Source organism: Rana temporaria, chromosome 6 (assembly GCF_905171775.1).
Source record: "Rana temporaria chromosome 6, aRanTem1.1, whole genome shotgun sequence".
NCBI classification, from domain to species: Eukaryota; Metazoa; Chordata; class Amphibia; order Anura; family Ranidae; genus Rana; species Rana temporaria.
The window spans coordinates 9,085,373-9,106,234 of record NC_053494.1 but is presented as its reverse complement, the minus strand read 5'-3'; the positions used below and the strand labels follow the sequence as shown (position 1 = coordinate 9,106,234).

General features: G+C 45.5%; 1 protein-coding gene across 5 annotated transcripts in view; it reads left to right on the top strand.

Moving 5' to 3' along the window:
* LOC120943019 (immunoglobulin A1 protease autotransporter-like) overlaps positions 1–20,862 on the top strand; it is a 112,519-nt gene that overhangs the window by 46,297 nt on the left and 45,360 nt on the right. For all 5 annotated transcript variants that reach the window (XM_040356070.1, XM_040356067.1, XM_040356066.1 and 2 more), the window contains 4 exons: positions 3,680–3,784; positions 12,785–12,889; positions 17,098–17,214; positions 19,091–19,195. In XM_040356070.1, coding sequence (XP_040212004.1) covers positions 3,680–3,784; positions 12,785–12,889; positions 17,098–17,214; positions 19,091–19,195 — 432 coding nt within the window. The remainder of the gene's footprint in view (positions 1–3,679; positions 3,785–12,784; positions 12,890–17,097; positions 17,215–19,090; positions 19,196–20,862) is intronic.

Here is a 20,862-nt window from a genome sequence, read left to right as displayed (position 1 = left end):
GTGATTATAATTTATTATCGCTGTTTTCTAGCTGATCTAAAACCATTTTTGACATAAAGGGACACTTTTGGACAATCTACAGTTTTTCAGGCAGAAAGAATAGTTTTTATTTTATAAAAGAACATGTAGGGCACTGGGCAGACCACTAGGGACAAGGGGGGTATGTATTTTTTACATACAGTACTGTAATCTATAAGATTACAGTATACTGTATGCATTGTGTTTGTTTACTTTTTTAAATTTGGCGCCGTTCTCCGCTCCCGTGCGTCGTAACGTCGCAGGGAACGGAGCTCGGCGTCACACAGGCACTGTGAATCGAGCGAGGACCCGCCGAGCGAGGAGGACCCGCCAAGCGAGGAGGACCCGCCAAGCAAGGAGGAACCGCCAAGCAAGGAGGACCCGCTCGATCACACAGCGGGGTGGCATCGCTGGATCCAGGGACAAGGTGAGTAACTTGTCTGTGAATCCAGCGAAAAGGTAAGCCGCGCCACGCCGCTGCACACTCTGCAAGTCCACCCCGAGGGCTCCTGCGTTAATCGCGCGACAAAAATATTGACGGCGTTAACATGGGTTTGCGTTAACGCCGTTAATATCGCGTTTAACGCACAGCCCTAATATATATATATATATATATATATATATATATATATATATATATATGGCCCAGAGCCCCAGCACCCCCCCTCCCCCGGTTTTCTGCTCCAGGGGGCCCATGCCTGAAGCTGTGTAAGGGGCCCCATAATTCCTGATGGCGGCCCTGGCCTTATATAGTACCAGTGATATATATCCTGTACTGTATGTTTGATACTGATACTTTGCAGTGAATTGCATTTTTTTGTAGCTAGTGGAGTACAAGCCTGCAGCATTCATTGTGATTGGCCTGGGACTATTTTTATGATTTTCTTTTTAGTACTTTTTTGCACCCCTTTCCTACACAGACCAATTTTTATCTTTCAGTACTGTCACACTTTAAATGACAATTACTCAGTCATGCAAAACTGTACCCAAACTTATTTTTATCATGTTTTGAGACAGAGATTTACCGTATTTTGTTGGTATTTAATCAGCACTGGGTTTTTTTTCAGAACATTTTTGAAATCAACGATTCTGTTATTAAAGTTTGCAAATAAGTACTCATTCTTCATACATGTAGGTCAAAATGTAATCTGCCGCATTTCTTTGATAAAAATAACCCAAATCAGTGTATATTAATTAGTCTTGAGGCTCTAAAATGCAAGGGCAGTACAAATACCCCCCAAACCCATAAATTATACATCTAATTTCCTGACTACCTATCCCATTTTTGGAGGCCCTGCTGCACCAGGACAGTGAAAACACCCACAAAATTACCAATTTTTTTAAAACAAACACTCCAAAGTATGATCTGAAAGGCACAGGGAATCTTTTGAAAATTGTCCATAAGGATTGAACGAGTTAAAAAACTCCTTCAAAGCATGGCAGACTTTTCCAGCACAACATGAGGCAGTAGTTTAGCAAAAATTAAAATCGTTATTACAAAAATTTAAAATGTAACTTGTTTGCAAACCAGCTAACTTAGGGCCAGATTCACAAAAGAGATACGACAGCGTATCTCCTGATACACCGTCGTATCTCTGAGATACGATTGTCGTAACTATGCGGCTGATTCATAGAATCAGTTACGCATAGATAGCCCTAAGATCCTACAGGTGTAATTGACTTACACCGTCGGATCTTAGGATGCAATTCTAGGCCGGCCGCTAGGTGGCGATTCCATTGCGGTCGGCGTAGAATATGCAAATGACTAGTTACGGCGATTCACGAACGTACGCTTTACCCGTCGCTCTAAATTTACGTTGTTTCCGTAGAAAATTCACGTCGTTTGCGCAAGTCGTCCGTGAATGGTGCTGGACGCCATTTACGTTAACGTCGAAACCAATGACGTCCTTGCGACGTCATTTAGCGCAATGCACGTCGGGTAATTTTACGGACGGAGCATGCACAGTACGTTCGGCGCGGGAACGCGCCTAATTTAAATGGTGCCCGCCCCATTTGAATTAGGCAGGCTTGCGCCGAGCGGATTTACGTTACACCGCCGCAAGTTTACAGGTAAGTGCTTTGTGAATCAGGCACTTACGCTGTAAACTTGCGGCGGTGTAACGTAAATGGGATATGTTACGCCGCCGCAGCGTAACAGATTTGTACGTGAATCCGCCCCTAAGTTCTTATAGAATAAATGATTTAAACTCAGCGCTGCTCCTATAAAATTACTAACATACATAAATCTGTGTCACCATATATAACATAGAATATATAAATATAAAGTACTCATTGCTAATATTGTGCAACAATACAATCAATAAAGTCCATCAAATGTGGTATACTGGGCTGGTGATAAATTTAAAAATATTCTCAGGTGGTCAATCGTGCTCCCCTCTTGGGTCCCCACTCACCGGAAAGATGTTTAAATGCGACTGTAACAGTATGGTGTCTCCCATCCACAGAAGGAGTTGGTGTTGCTGGTCATCAAGGAGGCTCGCCTCCTAGCCTCCACCAGAGTAATATCGACCCGTACAGATGGTCTGGGTCTTCCAAGTTTAAACAATCAATGTATATCCGTTGTAACAAAGTTCAAGCAATGAGAAAAGAAGAAGTATATAGTGTAATACTGTGAAATTTATTTAAAAGGTTCATAGATTATTACACTTACATCAAAATCCTTAAAACCCTGCAAAATTGCCGCCTTGACATACAAACAGCTTTCACAGATTCTCCTTAGCTTGACGCGTTTCTCCCCTTCCACTGGGCGTCATCAGAAGCTTATGGAGTCTGTGATTGGCTGTCTTTTATACTCTGAGTACCTCCCACTACACCCAATGCCTCCCACTACTCTCATCAATCGTGCAGTTGAAATTACTATTGTGACGGATCTCGAATACCCCAGGTGGGCACATCCGCCAGACCTGTGTCTCCTGTCCTCCATACGCACCCGCAGCCTGGAGATTCGCCATAACTAACCCTTAACCCCTCAATCACGAGACAATCCACTCAGGTGTTGAGGGTTAAACATGCAGAGCATAAACTGTTTATTAAATCCAAGACATACAGTTTTACACACAGTTAGGGACACCCCCCTTAGCTTTGTCATAGAGGGGAGGGGGTAGGGGACAAGGAACAACCAATGGGAACTGAACATTTGTACATTGAAACAGGCTACAGATAAACATAATGAGATTGTGGTAAGCAGGCAGCCTCTCAATACACATCCCCTTCGAAGAGACGTCTCCAGTCCAGACCATTGTCTATGTGTCATGAACCAACACAATTAGACACAGCAACAAGGGGGGGGGGGGAGAAGAGATGTAGCATTACATTACATTATCTCAATGCCAGCTTGTCCCCGGGTCTCCAGTCTCTTCTGGGCCATAGTCTGTCGGTAGGAGGCCCGCCCACAGTCCCTTCCAAAACACACAGTGACAGTGGGTTCTGTCACAACTATCACTTCCGGTTTCTTCTAGTCCTTATAGAGTACTAGAAATAACAACTGGTTAATGGTGAAGATTACATGATTAAATCAAGTGTTTTTGAATGGCATATGTGGTTTAAGGAGCAGCGGGAAGATGTCCATGGTGATGCAAGAAGTGGGAGCTGGTGTGATGCTCTTTAGTCTGATCACTACATCCCTTTTTGTTCCCTACAGAATCTAAACCACGACTCAATCAGATGCAAGACATCTTCACAAGCAATATATCCTATACAGCTCCCACAAAAAATTGGGTAGTAGTTTCTTCCAATGCATCCAAAGGTAAGTCAAGTTTTACACTCCACCACTGCACATCACACCCAGGGGCTGTACACACATTGATCCTCACTTTCCATAGTTTCAGGGCAATATATATTCCAGGAAAGGAAACAATTGTAATTTGGAACCACACAAATCTGTTCTCTCATCACAATTAAGCACTCTTCTAGGTAGACACCAAGAAAAATGAGCAGCCTGCCAGGGACATGCTGAGCACAAGTATCACACTCTGCTGATCTACCTAGAGGACATCCGGAGCTCAAATTCACACAGGGGACACTTCTAGGTACATATGTAGTATATGAGGATCTCTGTTCCAAAAATTGTACCAAGGAAATAATGCATACATCAGCATGAGAGTGTAAGGGCTTACCTTGAGCGGAGTCCATTTTGCAGGTTTGTATGCTCATATGTAACGCTCCTGCGTATGAGTTTAGTTATGATTTAATTGGATCTCAGCTGCGGAGGTTTCTCAGGGTTAAACCACTACTTCACTCTCTTGTATGGTCAAAGAGTTTAGGGTTTAGTTCATCACAACCTCTTTTTAGAGAATCAACTTAATCATGAATGCTTATTAATTCATAAGCTATGTATAAGCAGATGTAAATACTTAGGAATAAAGTTCTTAAATGGCTGTTTAGGTAATTAGCTAGGCTGTGACTTGTAAGCAGGCCGGATTAATGCATGAGTCTATGGCAATGATATAAGTAATGAAAAACCGATAGCAATAACTTGCAGTACTCAGATAAGTAACCAGGAAAGTTCTGACAAGCAATGTAATGTTCAGCAAGCCAAGTCCTATAGGTAAGCAAAACAGGCGGATCACAGTATGACTGTATATGGTATTATGTGTAAGATACTTGCGGTTCTGATGACCATTCCAGGCTGGGTTGAGTTCCCAGGTTGTGACTGGCTGTGGAATGAAGTCCGGCCTGTAGGTAGAGATGGCTCCAGATGGAGATGCCTGTAGCTGGAGATGGCTGAATTAGGAGATAGCCTGAGCCTTTAGAGCAGTTCCTGGTATGCTGATGGTTGGGGCTGAAAGGAGCTGTTAGTGCAGAGAGGGGTCTCCAGGGTCCAGGTAGTGGAGGTCCAGACGTCCTGTCAGCAATTCCAGGTGATGGCAGGAGTACAGCAAATCCAGGGTACGTAAGCCAAAGGGTCAGAAGCCGGGGTCAGTCTTGTAAATGAAGTCAATCACAGGAACACAGGAACCGTTGGCACAGACAGGACAAGCAGAGTACAATGAACTGACACCTGCCTCATAGTGAGGCAGGGCTTTATACCCTGGTTGATTAGGAAACCTGCCTCAGCTGGACCAGGATAAACAGGTGCAGATTGCAGGGAGATTCAAAGACAGGCAATCAGCACATAGTTCAGAACCAGGCTTTGATGGACAGCAAGCAGAATATGAACTTGAGAAGTGGCTCAGTGGCAAAGATCTGGAGCAGTGAAGAAGAAGTCCTGGGTTCAATCCCACCCAGAGCCACTTGGGGCGTGACCACGCCTCGCTGTCTGTTTGGCACGATAGCGATCGTGACAGAGAGTTACCATGGAAATTATAAAACACAAGGAGCAGTCTGCCATGTTCCCGATAAAACACATGGGGCATGCTTCTAGGGACACATGTAGTATATCAGGTTTTATGTTGGTGTTTACGTGGAGCACACTGAGCATTAGATATGCAAAGCAAAATAAGTAATTTAGCAAAGTACGACTAACCACATTGAGCTCATGTTCATCACAACAACATTTTGCCAGAAACATGTTGAGCACAAATAGCCAGATTCAGATAGCTTTACGCCGGCGTATCAGTAGATACGCCTGACGTAACTCTGAATCTACGCTGTCCCAAATTTAAGCGTATTCTGGAAACCAGATACGCTTAAATTAGGCTAAAATACGAGCGGCGTAAGTCTCCTACGCCGTCGTATCTTAGGGTGCAATATTTAGGCTGGCCGCTAGGTGGCGCTTCCGTTGAGTTCGGCGTAGAATATGCAAATGACTAGATACGCCGATTCACAAACGTACGTGCGCCCGGCGCATTTTTTTTACGTCGTTTACGTACGCTTTTTCCGGCGTAAAGTTAGTCGAACAAATAGCTGGCCTAGTCAATGTTAAGTGTGGCAGTCGTTCCCGCGTCAAAATTTGAAATTTTTACATCGTTTGCGTAAGTCGTCCGTGAATGGGGCTGGACGTAATTTATGTTCACGTCGAAACCAATACGTCCTTGCGGCTTACTTTGGAGCAATGCACACTGGGATATGTACACGGACGGCGCATGCGCCGTTCGTAAAACACGTCAATCACGTCAGGTCATCACACATTAGCATAAAACACGGCCCCCTTCCACATTTGAATTACGCGGGCTTACGCCGGCCCCATTTACGCTATGCCGCCGCAACTTACGAAGCAAGTGCTTTGTGAATACTGCACTTGCTCCTGTACAATACGCTGCGCCGCCGTAACTATGCGCGCAGGTACCTGAATCTAGCCCAAAGAGTTCTCTACATGGAAATACCGGGCACACTGAAAAGTCTGCAAAGGACAGGTTGAGAACACTGATCTCTCTTCCAGGGACTTGCTGACCACACTAAGCACTCTTTTAGGGACTTGCTAAACACGGTGGAAAGGGGGGAAAAAACGGTGCTAAAGCAAAAAAACAAGAAAGCAGCCAGCACTCAAACAAACAAAGTAAATGGGAATATGGGTAATTAGTGCAGCGCTAGACGTGTCAGAACACAATGCTTATACTGTAGTGACATGAGATCCATAATAATAGATACAAAAAATGTGACCTAAAGGGGTTGTAAAGGTAAATGTTTTTTCACCTTAATGCATCCTATGCATTAAGGTACAAAAACGTCCCACGGTACCGCCCCCCTCCCCCCCCCCGTTTTACTTACCTGACCCCTCTAAAGTCCCGCGCGCGTCCACGTGATCCTCTTCGGTTCCCAGCCTGGCCGTTGATTGGCTAGGCTGGACGGATTGATAGCAGCGCAGCCATTGGCTGGCGCTGCTGTCAATCACAGCGGATGACGCAGCGCGCCGGGGGACGGGGCCGAGTGATACAGTCGGCGGCTATACCCACCGCTGTATCACGGGAGCGCGCTCGCAAAAGCTTTCCACCATGCGAGCTCGCATGAAGGTGGAAAGATTTTGCGAGGAGGAGCCAAGACAGCCGCCGAGGGACCCCAGAAGACCAGATTTGGGGACACTCTGTGCAAAACGAGCTGCACAGTGGAGGTAAGTATGACATGTTTGTTATTTTAAAAAAAAAATTGCCTTTAGTGTTCCTTTAATAAAAAATAAAAAAGGTCCATGTGCAAAGACCAGACACCACAAACAATGTGATGCTGGAAAAAAGTGTACACTAAACACTATTAGCTAGATTCAGGTAGGGGCGCGCATCTTTAAGGCGGTGTAGCGTATCGTATTTACACTACGCCGCCTTAAGTCAGAGAGGCAAGTACTGTATTCACAAAGCACTTGCCTCCTAACTTACGGCGGGGTTAGCATAAATGGGGCCGGCATAAGCGCACCTAATTCATATGAGGATGGGGGGCGTGTTTTATGTTAATGTTTGGTGACCCGACGTGATTGACGTTTTTTACGAACGGCGCATGCGCCGTCCGTGGACATATCCCAGTGTGCATTGCTCCAAAGTACGCCGCAAGAACGTATTGGTTTCGACGTGAACGTAAATTATGTCCAGCCCCATTCACGGACGACTTACGCAAACAACGTAAAATTTTCAAATTTCGACGCAGGAACGACGGCCATACTTGACATTGACTAGGCCAGCTATTTGTTGGAATAACTTTACGCCGGAAAACGCCTTACGTAAACGGTGTATCTTTACTGCGACGGGCGCACGTACGTTCGTAAATCGGCGTATCTAGTCATTTGCATATTCTACACCGAACTCAATGGAAGCGCCAACTAGCGGCCAGTGTAAATATTGCACCCTAAGATACGACGGCGCATACACTTAAACTTATGACGGCTTAGATTCAGAGTTACGCCGGCGTATCTACTGATACGCTGGCGTAACCCTACCTGAATCTGGCTATATATGTGAAATAGTCCGTGTACAGAAATGTGTATATATTTCCAATCGCTGACGTAAACTGATGAATATCTAGTTTACCCTGTTGCAGTGATCCAGGTCCACAGAGGCCTTCAAGCGTATCAGACTTACTGTTGCAAAACAGCTGAGTCCACACTCCATGGTAAGAGTACCTCATTATTCATACTCGTTACCTTGGTGATCCCTGCAGACAACTAGATATTTATCAATTTACGTCAGCGATTGAAAAGATATGCACATTTCTGTACACGGACTATTTCACATATAGGCCCAGATTCAAGAAGCACTTGCGCCCGCGCAACCATACTTGCGCGGCGCAAGTGCTTACTTGCTCCGGTGTAACGAGTGCTCCTGATTCAGGAACCTCGTTACACCGAATGCAGCCTAGGATGTGACAAACATAAGCCTCCTTATGCCTTCACATCCCAGGCTGCATTCTTGCGTTGGCCGCTAGGGGGCGCGGCCTTTGTGATCGGCGTGTAGTATGCAAATTGCATACTACCACCGATTCACAAGAGTTGCGCGGGCCCTGCGTACGCAAGGTACGGAGTTTCCGTACGGCGCCTTTAGCATAAGGTTGCTCCTGCTAAAAGCAGGCGCAGCCAATGCTAAAGTATAGCTGCGCCTCCCGCTCGCGACGTTTAAATTTCACGTCGTTTACGTAAGTGAACCGTGAATGGCGCTGGACGCCATTCACGTTCACTTACAAGCAAATGACGTCCTTGCGACGTCATTTGCCGCAATGCACGTCGGGAAAGTTTCCCGACGGAGCATGCGCTGTTCGCTCGGCGCTGGAGCGCGCCTAATTTAAATGATTCCCGCCCCCGGCGGGATCATTTACATTAGGCAGCCTTGCGCCCGGCTGCTTAGCATATTGCCCGCGCAATTTACGGAGCAACTGCTCCGTGAATCGCGGGCAAAGCGCAATATTTGCGTGGGCGCAGAGAAAAAAATTTGCTCTTTGCCCACGCAAATATTGCGCGATTCTACTTGAATCTGGGCCATAGTGTTTTGTGTACACTTTTTTTCCAGCATCACATTGTTTGTGGTGTCTGGTCTTTGCACATGGACTTTTATTATTATTTATTAAGTCACATTTTTTGTATCTATTATTATGGATCTCCTGTCACTATAAGCATTGTGTTCTGACACGTCTAGCGCTGCACTAATTACCCATACTTGCTAAACACGCTGAACATCTTGTCAGGCCGCTCTGTGGTCACGTGACATCAGCCGGCCAGCACAGGGAGGTCTCGTGACAGCAGAGCAGCGCTGTGAAAGAAGGTATTTGGCATTATCATTTTTTTTAAACTGACACACAGTACTTTATAGCTTGGTAAAACAGAGAAGATACAAGTAATGGGGTTATGCCAGCTCTCTGCCCATTCCTCTGTACAGGCTTTCAGCTGGTGCTGGAGGATGTTTTAATAAATTATGAGTGTGCTAATTACCAGGGCCGGCCCTATCATGGGTCCAGCTGGGTTCATTGGACCTACTGTAGGTGGTACTTTGAGAGGGGCGGCAAATTGACGCCCAAGATTTTTTTTCCACCAGTTTTGTGTGCAGGGCCAGCGTCTATCTTGTCTATAGAGTGCACATCAGCACACATCAGTCGGGGGTGCCAGAGGTGCCCCCTCCTCATTGGCCAGCTGTGCGGGGGTTGGGACAGCTTAAGAAGGAAAGGGGACTTCCAGCCGTGAGAAGCTCCATGCCTCCCTCCGTCCAGGTGGGCAGATGGTGCATCCCAGGTAATGGCAGCTGAGTAAGCAGAGCCTCTAGGCTGCATGTGGGGCACAAAGCAGCTGCCTGGAGCCCACGGCCCCCAGCACTTCCAGTAATCTCATCCCCCCACCAGCACTGACACTGATCCTATCTCTCCCCAGCACTACCACTGATCCTATCCACCCACCAGCACTGCCACTGATCCTATCCCTCCCCAGCACTGCCACTGATCCCATTCCCCCCACCAGCACTGCCACTGATCCCATCCCTCCCCAGCACTCCCACTGATCTCATTCCCCCACCAGCATTGCCACTGATCCTATCCCTCTCCAGCACTGCCACTGATCCTATCCCTCCCCAGCACTGCCACTGATTCTATCCCTCCCTAGCACTGCCACTGATTCTATTCATCCCCAGCACTGCCACTGATTCTATCCCTCCCCAGCACTGCCACTGATCCTATCCCTCCCCAGCACTGCCACTGATCCCATTCCCCCACCAGCAGTGCCACTGATCCTATCTCTCCCAGCACTGCCATTGGTCCCATCCCCCCACCAGCACTGCCACTGATCCCATCCCCCCACCAGCACTGTCACTGATCCAATCCCTCTCCAGCACTGCCACTGATCCTATCCCTTCCCAGCACTGCCACTAATCCTATCCCTCCAGCACTGCCACTGATCCTATCCCCCCAGCACCAGCACTGTCACTGATCCTATCCCTCCCCAGCAATGCCACTGATCCTATCCCTCTTCAGCACTGCCACTGATCCCATCTCTCTTCAGCACTGCCACTGATCCCATCTCTCTTCAGCACTGCCACTGATCCCAACTCTCCCCAGCACTGCCACTGATTCTATCTCCCACCAGCACTGCCACTGATCCCATCCCTCCCCAGCACTGCCACTAATCCCACCCCCCCACCAGCACTGCCACTAATCCTATCCCTTCCAGCACTACCACCGATCCTTTCGCTCCCCAGCACTGCCACTAATCCTATCCCTCCCCAGCACTGCCACTGATCCCATCCCTTCCCAGCACTGCCCCCGATACCCCTGTCCATATACTACCTTAGCCTGTCCATATTCTATCCTAGCCTGCCCATATACTACCCTAGACTACCCCTATAGTACCCTAACCTGTCTATTTACTACCCTAGCCAGTCCATATACTACCCTAGCCTGTCTATACACTACCCTAGCCTGTCTATATACAACCCTAACCTGTCTATATACTATCCTAGCCTGTCTACATACTACCCTAGCCTGTCCATATACTACTCTAGCCTGTCTATATAGTACCCTAGCCTGCCCCCATACTGCCCTAGCTTGTCCATGTACTACCCTAGCCTGTCTACATACTACCCTAGCCTGCCCCTATACTACCCTAGCCTTTCAATATGATCATGATATAAAAATAATGGATGAGGGGGCTTTTTGGACGGCGTGATTTTTTTTTTGAAGGGGGGGCAACATTTCATTCTTGGACCCAGGCAGCACAATGTCTTGGGCCAGCCCTGCTAATTGCTAATTACCACACCCCTATTCTATTAAGAACTACAAGTCTGTCGGGAATATGGGACTTGTAGATAATTCATTCACAGATCTTAATGACACAGGTGTGCAGGTGGCTACTGTCACATACCTTCAAGCAGAGCCTGACGAGCGGAGGAAGGCCTCTCGTACAGCCGGACCGGGTTAAAAGACCACTGAGGTTGCAGTGCCTGCGATGTTCTCCGTTAGCAGGTAGGTAGGTAGGAGAAGCAGATGGCACGCAGATTACCCGATAGTATACTGAACGGCGCTTTTCTCTCTGAGGGGGAGTTTGCGGTCAATGGCCCTTCTTAATCTTTGGCAATGTCTACTATGAAGGGGGACCTGTGCTAGTGCTCATTTCTTCCCTTTTTTTGCCACTTACTGTATCTACCATTGGCCTTATACCTCCTCCCATTCGTTAGACAGTGATCGTGTTTATAACGGGTGAGTCTGTTATACTTTTTGTTCTGGTACACCCAGCTAAGATTATTCTGCCATTATCTGACCTACTCAGCATAATTTATCATAGATCCCTACTTTCTGATGGTAATACCTGACCCCTCAGCAGCCACCCTGTCTACCCTGTCTAATTGCATACACTGCTTTCAGCTGTGAGCCTGTGATTTCATAGTTTCATTGTAAGTACTGGGGTTACACCAAATATTTGTTTTATTTTAAGTACTTAAATATAATTATACACTTTATACCATTTTATTCTTATTATCATGTTATGCACGCCCCCATAGTTGCTTGATTGCCTTTACTGTCTATGGTGTTGCTCTTTGGGCTGCCCACCTCCTGGGGGGGGGGGGGGGGGGGGGGGGAATTGGAAGACCGTAATAACTGCTAACTGTTTTGTTATTCATTTTTTTGTTGTTTATGTATTTTTTTTCTCTATATTTAAATAGTTATTCAAATTCTCCTGAAGAAGTGCAAGTCGCGTAACATGTAGAGCAAGATACTACTTTACTGCAATATAACCGTACTCTTGGATTCACGGTTACTATATAGCAAATCTATTTGCTGTCAGATTCCATGTAGTGTTAAGTCAGTTATATTTAATGCTATATTCCCTTCATTGGTTCCTTTTATCAGTGTGATTTTATACTTGGTTTGTCATTTTCCAAGCTCTCCTACTTTTTCCAATATAAATGGGACGTGGCACTGTATGTCTATATAGTATCCACAGTACCACTGTGTTGATACATTAGACTTTTTTCAGTTCTCAATATCAACCAATTGCATTACTTGTTCGTTCTGAAAAAATACGTTTTTTAGAAAGACTATTAAAATTTCCCTGCAGTGTTCATAAAAACACTTGTAAAAAAAATTGTAATGCAGATTTTTCTAAATATTATCTGCCTAACCAACTGTATTCATGATATATGGATAGAAGATTCAGTTCCTATATCCTCTCCTCCTGCAGTGTCAGGAACAAGCACTTCTACCCACAAGCCATATGGGAAGAGTCTGGCTTTTTGCTCAGTAGGGCCGGAGAAATAGGAGGGGCTTTGGCACCTTTACCAATGTCCCCCTTGGGGAAATGCCCCCTATTCTAGATCTGAAAACAGCTCTAAAGTTAAGATGTTCTCAGCCTGAGAGATGATGTGATTTTCTATAGTTTAATTATTACATCCCTCTTTTTTGTACCCTGCAGAACCAAAACTACAAGTCAATCCGATACAAGGCAACACAAGCAGCATATATCATAGGGCTCCCAGCAATCAATTTGGAGTAGCTTCTTCCCATGCATTTTCCAAAAGTAAGTCACTACACATTACACCCAGTGACTGTGCACACATCGATCCTCACTTTCTATAGTGCTCAGGTCAAGATACTGTATATTCCAGGAAAGGAAACAATTGTAACTTTGAAACTCACAAATCTGTTTACTCATCACAACTAAGCACTCTTATAGGTACACACTGAGAGAAATGAGCGGCCTGCCAGGGACATGTTGAGCACAAGTATCACATTCTGCTGAGTACATGGGATCTACTGATAGGACATCCCACGCTCGGATAGCCCTCTACCTGACACACATTAAAGTGGTTGTTAACCCACTCTCAATAGTTCACATAATCCATTCCGTCTCTTAATACAGTGCCCCCCATGTGTTTTATTTAAAAAATGCCTCCTTTACAGTATTTCACGGCGGCTCCCGGCGATCATGTGACTGGTAGTGTCTTCTCTCTGCCCGTCTGACAGATGCAGTGTGAGGGGCCGAGATTCCCCCACTGACATCAGCGGGACGCGAGGAGGAAAGAGGAGACACTGCCTGTCATGTGATCGCCAAGAGCTGCCGTGAAATAAGGTAAGGCACTGCATTTAGAGACAGAACAGATAGTATACAAATACATTTGTTATTGCTGCAGCAGGAGGGGGATGGGGCGGCAATGTCACTAGGTGACACGCAGGGTGGGGAGGGGGAGGAGGACACAGGAGCAGAGAGGAGACAGAAAGCAGGCTGCAGATGATGGAGGCACGTAAACTGACCACGGTGTCAGGGCTCAGCAGCCATAATACACCGTGGTCAGTTTACATAGGGAAGGGCAGAAACTGACAGGATCAGCCAGGTTTTTTAGGAGTTACAGGTGTCCAAATTACACAGCGCAAGCACTGTGTTGTATAAAATGCTTTAAAGAAGCAGGACCTTTTCTTTATTTTATTTTTTATTTTTTGGGGATTAACAAACACTTTAACCCTACATAACACTCTATCAGGAATATTATAAACACATGTCAGAGACTTTTTAATATACTGTATGAAAGACCTAGACATGATAGTCATAGGGCTTATTCTGCCAGGAACATCTGGAACAAAGTTTAATACCACTACAATTAATGTGTACATAAGAAGAATTCTGCCAAGCACATGCTGGTCACAAGATGCACTTGTGCCAGGGATGTGAAGAACAAAATTAAAATGGTACCAAGGATATAGTGCATGCATCAGCATGAAAGTTACTGTGGAAATGATAAAACACAAGGAGCAGTCTGCCATGTTTCTGATAAAACACATGGGGCATGCTTCTAGGGACATACTGTATGTAATATCTAAGGATCTCTGTTGGGGTTATGTGGAGCACTCTGGAGCAATGGACATGCAAAGCAAAATAAGTAATTTAGCAAAGTCCTACAAACCACACTGAGCTCATTTTGGTCACAACAATTTGCCAGGAACAAGTTAAGCGCAAAAAGTTCTCTACTGGGGAATACCGGGCACAGTGAAAAGTCTGCAAATGACCAGTTGAGAACACTGAACTCTCTGCCAGGCACACTAAGCACAGTTTTTTGGACTCTTTGAGCACACTGAACACCCTGTCAGGGAAATGTTCAGCACATTACCAATCTACTAGAGGAATGTTTAGTACAGGGAGTCCTCTGTCAGTAACATGCTGCAAAAACTCAGCAGTTTGACAGGAAAATGTTAAGTATAGTGAATACCGGGGCTTTTTTTTCAGCGGGAATGTGGGGAATACAGTTTCTGCACCTTCAGAACTGAATGTATTTTATGGCAAGGAGTGTTGGGGTGTGCTGGAGGCTCTATTGGTGCTACCTGATGGGGGATCTTTTGTCGTGGGGAGGATCTGATTTTGTGTAGGGGTCTATTATGTTGCTGGGGGGTCAATTGTTGATGGGAGGAATCTACGGTTGAGGGAGAAGTCTATTTCTGCTGGCTGTTGGATGGACTATTGATGTTGGCTGCTTAAAGATCTGTTCCTGCACCTATTCTCTGAAAAAAAAAACCTGGTGAGCACAGTATAGTTATATATCAAAACTCTGTCAAGGATATGCTGGGAGAATGGACCACTCTACTAAGTTCATTTTGAAAACAATAAGCACTCTGCCAGGGCTATGTTCCGCATAATGAGAAGTTGGAACTCTACAACAGACATATGAAGCACTCTGCCAGAGACATAGAGAGGATAAGGAAATTTATACAAGGGACATGTTAATCACATGTGCAAAGTTGTGACAATTGAATTCCTGGAATGCCCAGGGTGTAGCGCTATGGTGGTGAGTCACACAGCCATTCACACTCGAGCATGTGCTTACATGTTTTAACTTGCACTCACCTGGGTTGCAGACTCAGTCTTTAAGGTGTAGTAAAAGAAATAATACGTGTGTTGTGCTGTCGGCAGAAAATGAGTGACAGGAATCTAGATCAGTGGATTAACATCTCAATTTTGCATGAAAATTTGCAAAAGGGCAAGTGAAATTCAGCTCTATCGCAACAGGCGTATGGTGAACATTCCATGAAGAAATCAAGTGTTTTTGAATGGCATTGGCACTTTTAAGGAGAAGCGGGAAGATGTCCATGATGATGCAAGAAGTCAGAACTGGTGTGATGTTCTTTTGTTCAACTACATATCTCCTTTCTGTATCCTCCAAAACCACAAGTCTATCCAATACATAGCAACATTACAAGCAACATTTCTCGTACACCTCTCAACAAGCAATTGGGAGTAGCTCCATCCCATGTATTCATGTAAGTCATGTTCTATAAAAAAAAAAGAAAACAATCACACATGCACTTGAACCCCATAGTTCACGAGTGGCAGCTAACACAGTTTGTTGCCAACAAATTCAAAACAGTATATATAAAATAATGTATAGAGCTCAAATAAATAACATTAAGGGCCAGATTCAGGTAGGGCGGCTTAATTATGACCCGGCGTAGCGTATCGTCTTTACGCTACGCCGCCGTAAGTCAGAGAGGCAAGTGCTGTATTCACAGAGGACTTGCCTCCTAAGTTACGGCGGCGTAGTGTAAATGGGCCGGCCTAAGCGCGCCTAATTCAAATGTGGAACAGGGGTACGTGTTTTATGTTAATGACTGGTGACCCGACGTGTTTGAGGTTTTTAACGAACGGCGCATGCGCCGTTCGTGAAAGAATCCCAGTGCGCATGCGTCGGATAGAATGCCTAAGATACGTCGAACACTGCCTACGACGTGACGTAACTTACACACAGCCCTATTCGCGTACGACTTACGCAAACAAAGTAAAAAGATAGGTCTGTTCCGACGTCCATACCTTGCATGGGCTGCGCCACCTAGGGAGCAGCTTTATCTTTACGCCGGCGTATCTTTTACGTAAACGGCGTAACTAATTGCGACGGGCACACCTAGCGGGCAGCGTAAATATGCACCCTAAGATACGACGGCGTAGGAGGCTTACGCCGCTCGTATCTTAGCCTAATTTAAGCGTATCTGGTTTCCAGAATACGCTTAAATTTACGACGGCGTAGATTCAGAGTTACGACGGCGTATCTACTGATACGCCGGCGTAACTCTTTGTGGCGTAACTCTTTGTGAATCTAGCTATAAGTGTTCTAAATGCCCCAATAAAAAGTCCAAAGATTGTGAACACTTCTGATGTGCCCAGAAAGCAAACTTCTATGTTATCTTTCCACACCATCCACCATGAGCACATAAAGCCTCTTGCCAGAATGTATTGACCCTCTATAAATCGAGTAGTCAAATGGTCCTTGTTGAATGGAACTTTCCAACTGGACCTCATCAGCACTTACAAGTTCAGCTGAACCACATTTTCCTGTGCCTGGATGCCACTTTTTTCCTTACCAGCAGTCTAAAGGCATCCAACTCCCATGTTTGCTAGACCGCTCTCCAGACCACAAATTCAACCTTTTTCCCAGCATCTTCTCCCTTCGGCCCTATTCTCCAGAGAAGAGGAGTTCAGAAATTTCTCAGTTCTCCCCCTTCGCTCTGCATCAGGAACTAGCACTTTCAGCAACCAGCCATATGAGAAGAGTTTAGCATATTGCTCAGTAGGGTTTTAGAAATGGGAGAGGCTTCGGCACCTTTAGCATTGCCCCCTTGGGAAAATGTCCCTCTATTCTTGAGCTGAAACAGCTCTAAAATGTAAAATGTTCTCAGCTCAAAAGAGAGAGCTGGTGTAATGTTCTTTGGTATAATCACTACATGCCTCTTTTCTGTACCCTGCAGAACCAAAGCCACAAGTTCATCCAATACAAGGCAACATTGCAAGCAACATATCCCATACAGCTCCCAGCAAGCAAATGGGAATAGTTCCTCACTTCCTTCCTTCCTATGCATTTAAAGGTAAGTCATGTTCTACACTTCACCACTGCACATTACACCCAGGGGCTGTACACACATTGATCTTAACTTTCCATAGTTTTCAGGGCAATAAATATTCCAGGAAAGGAAACAAATGTAATTGGTAAACCACACAAATCTGTTCAGTTCTCACGGCTAATCACTCTTCTAGGTACACACCAGGAGAAATGAGCAGCCTGCCAGGGATATGTTGAGCACAAGTGTCACACTCTGCTGCATACATGGGACTTGTAACCGAACGTCCCACACTGCGATTGAGTGCTTCCGTCATATACCGCTTCCTATCAGTCTGGATATAGATATCAGATATTCCAGCTACTCTCAAGCACACAACGAGACAAGACTTGTTTGTGTGCTGTACATGGAGAGTTTAATAGAACCAAGAATGCAACCTTATATACAGTTTAAAGAGGAGGTAACCAGAACATTAATTAACATGAGCTAATTAACTAATCATTTACCCAGACGAGGTGACTCCGAGATATGACCTTTTAGAGTAGACGTCACGTCTCCTGCTATACAATACACAGTATCATAAGTGTAAACACAGGACATCTTCACACAATAGCAGGTTCAATTAGCACAGAGAACAGACAGATGGCTGGAGGTGATGGCATTAGCATCTAACAGTATGAATGAGTCACTCTTACAATTAACCCGTTAAGTTCAGAATCAACAAACAATAAATAGTTTTTTACAGATATCCTGGAATATATTGTGGATAATAATTACATAATAATCCCATTTCAGGTAGTCCAAAATATCATTCCTCAGTCATCCTATGCCCCTAGTGGACATAGGATGATTTTAGACATAAGAGAGTCCTGGGTGAGTCTGTCACAGGACTTACTGACAGGATTTCCTGAGGTAAAATATCCCTCTATCTGGAGAACATTAACCCTACAGAAGGCTCTACTGTTGGGCCACATGCACATAATAGAGATCCCGGATGAGCCCCCACATGTAGCGTTAACAATGAAGGAGCCGCTGTAGTTTAACAGTTTTTTTTCCAAAACCCTGCAGAGGGAGCCAGGTATGCAGCAACAGTCTACACACTTCAGATCATTAAACAGTCTAGGAGATGTTTTTTTTTATTGCCGAATAAACTTGTAGATGGTGTAGTGTGGTATGGGATACTCTGGAATCACTACTTAGGAACAGGTGGACCCACTACACTGTGCTAAGCTTCTCTGAACAGTCTTTATTCCAGAAGAAAAGTAAGATAGCCATAACTGAGATCTTGCCAGGGCTGTCTCACCCAAAGGACACCAGCACACAGCCAGCTGCAGGGGGAGTAGCCACCCCCACCCAGCTGGGTGGAATCTCTTTAACAGGAAGACCCTGCTGTTCTAAAACTCAAGCCCTGTACACAAGATCAGCTTTTTTGATGGAATCTAATCCGATGGATTTTTTCATCGGATATCCGATGAAGCTGACTTTCATCAGTCTTATCTACACACCATCGGTTAAAAATCCCACCGTGTCCAACGCGGTGACGTAAAACACTACGACGTGCTGAGAAAAATGAAGTTCAATGCTTCCGAGCATGCATCGAGTTGATTCTGAGCATGCATGGATTTTTGACCGATGGATTTTTCCACAGATGATCGCTTTTTTCTATCGGTTTTTTAACCATAAGAAAAATTTAAAACAGGTTCTATTTTTTTCACCGATGGATAAAAAACGATGGGGCCCACACACGATCGGTTCGTCCGATGAAAACGGTTCATCGGTCCGTTTTTATCAGACGAACCGATCGTGTGTACAGGGCATTAGACTATTTATATGAAAAAGAGAGCTGGTGTGATGTTCTTGTGATGATTACAATCACTTCATTCTCTTTTTCTGTACCCTGCAGAACCAGAACCACAAGTAAATTCAATACAAAGCAACATTACAAGCAACATATCTCTTACAGCTCTCAGCAAGCTATTGGGAGTAGCTCCTTCTAATGCATTTAAAGGTAAGTCATGTTCTACACTCCACCACTGCACATCACACCCAGGGGCTGTACACACATTGATCTTCACTTTATATAGTTTCCAGGGCAATATATATTCCAAGAAAGGAAACAATTGTAATTTGGAACCACGCAAATCTGTTCTCTCATCACAACTAAGCACTCTTCTAGGTGTATGATAAATGAGCAGCGTGCAAGGGATATGATGGGCACAAGTATCACACTCTGCTGAGTACATGGGATCTACCGACAGGATAAAGCAGAGAAGAAGGCGCTTCTAAGGCCCCATACACACGAGAGGATTTATCCGCGAATACGGTCCAGCGGACCGTTTCCGCGGATAAATCCTCTCGGGGATTTCGGCAGATTTCTATGCGATGGAGTGTACTCACCATCGCATTGAAATCCGCGCCGAAATCCTCTGGCGATGACGTGTCGCGCCGTCGCCGCGATTATGACGCGGCGACGTGCGTGACGCTGTCATATAAGGAATTCCACGCAAGCGTCGAATCATTACGACGCATGCGGGGGATCCCTTCGGACGGATGGATCCGGTGAGTCTATACAGACCAGCGGATCCATCCGTTGGGATGGATTCCAGCGGATAGATTTGTTTAGCATGTCAGCAAATATTTATCTGCTGGAATCCATCCCAGGGGATAAATATCCGCGGAAAAAGATCCGCTGGATTGTACACACCATAGGATCTATCCGCTGAAACCCATTCGCTGGGATTTTTCAGTGTGTATGGGGCCTTAGTGCAGTAATAAAACATTTTAATGACAAGGAAGGGTTAAAAACACTTAAAAGATGGAAGTGAAAAACAGGCATATCAATAAATCCATAGGCCCGGGTTCTCATACGAGTTACGCCTGCGTATCTCCAGATACGCCGTCGTAACTCTGAGTCCGAGCCGTCGTATCTATGCGCCTGATTCTTAGAATCAGTTACGCATAGATTTGTATTAGATCCGACCGGCGTAAGTCTCTTACGCCGTCGGATCTTAACTGCATATTTACGCTGGCCGCTAGGGGCGTGTACGCTGATTTACGCCTAGAAATATGTAAATCAGCTAGATACGCAAATTCACGAACGTACGCGTGGCCGACGCAGTACAGATACGTTAGGCTTTTCCCGGCATAAAGTCACCCCTGCTATATGAGGCGTACCAATGTTAAGTATGGACGTCGGTCCCGCGTCGAATTTTAAAAATTTTACGTCATTTGCGTAAGTCGTTCGCGAATAGGGCTGGGCGTCATTTACGTTCCTGTCAAAAGCATTGGCTTCTTGCGGGTTAATTTGGCGCATGCGCACTGGGATACTTTCACGGACGGCGCATGCACCGTTCCTAAAAAGCGTCATTTACGTGGGGTCACATAAAATTTATATAACACACGCCCACATCTATCACATTTGATCTAGGCGGGCTTACGCCGGCCTATTTACGCCACACCGCCGCAACTTTCGTTTGAGAATACGGCACTTGCCTGTAAAAGTTGCGGAGGCGTAACGTAAATAGGATACATTACGCCCGCACAAAGATACGCGATTCTACGTGAATCCGGGCCATAATGTCCAGCAGGATGCCTCCTGGGAGTAAAGACAGATGCAGGTGCCCATAGTCCGTAGGCAGGAGGCTATTCTGTAGTCCCCTCCAAAAGCTTCTTTCC